The 567-nt window shown below is 73.2% G+C and overlaps 1 protein-coding gene across 2 annotated transcripts in view; it reads right to left on the bottom strand.

The window, feature by feature from the left end:
* The window catches only part of METAP2 (methionyl aminopeptidase 2), a 38142-nt gene that overhangs the window by 34748 nt on the left and 2827 nt on the right, over nt 1-567 (bottom strand). The window contains exon 2 of one of the 2 annotated variants that reach the window (XM_019515060.1): nt 119-233. In XM_019515060.1, coding sequence (XP_019370605.1) covers nt 119-233 — 115 coding nt within the window. Of the gene's footprint in view, nt 1-118; nt 323-567 lie in introns of those variants that run through there. The other variant, XM_019515059.1, reaches the window with a different exon arrangement.

Here is a 567-nt window from a genome sequence, read left to right on the forward strand (position 1 = left end):
TCCCGCGGGCCCCAGGGCCGGGGCGGCGCGCCCCTCACTGCCGCCGGCCCAGCGCCGGGCTTCCCCCGACCTCACTCGCCCGCCCCCCAACGCGGGGCGACCCCGGCCCCAGCCTTACCCGCGAGGCCGCCTTTCCCCTTCTTCTTCTTCTTCCGCTTCTTCCTAGCGCCCTCCTCGCCGCCGGGCCCCGCCGCACCCTCCCGGTCCTCCGCGTCGGCCGGCGGCGGCAGCAACTCCCCGTTCAGCTGCTTCTCCGCTTCCTCCGCGCGCCCGCCCGGTTCCGCGCCCGCCATGTTGTGGCCGCTGCCCCTGCTGCGTCGCTCCACCGAGACGGAGGAACAGAGCGGCGACACCTACTCTCCAGTCGCCGGCGCGGAGCTCGATGGTGAGCGCGGGGCATACCGGGAAGGCTGGAGGGCTCCGCTCCGCCGCGGCAGGAGGAGGGGTGGCTCTGCTGCTCACGTGCAACGTGCCCTAGTGACGCCGCACCCGTCCCACCCCCGCCTTCAAATGTGGTAGCATCCTTTCTCAGCAGGCATCGCACTTGGACGCGACCATTCCTCCTGC

Source organism: Gavialis gangeticus, unplaced genomic scaffold (assembly GCF_001723915.1).
Source record: "Gavialis gangeticus isolate Ggan-Ray unplaced genomic scaffold, GavGan_comp1, whole genome shotgun sequence".
In the NCBI taxonomy this organism is placed as follows: Eukaryota; Metazoa; Chordata; order Crocodylia; family Gavialidae; genus Gavialis; species Gavialis gangeticus.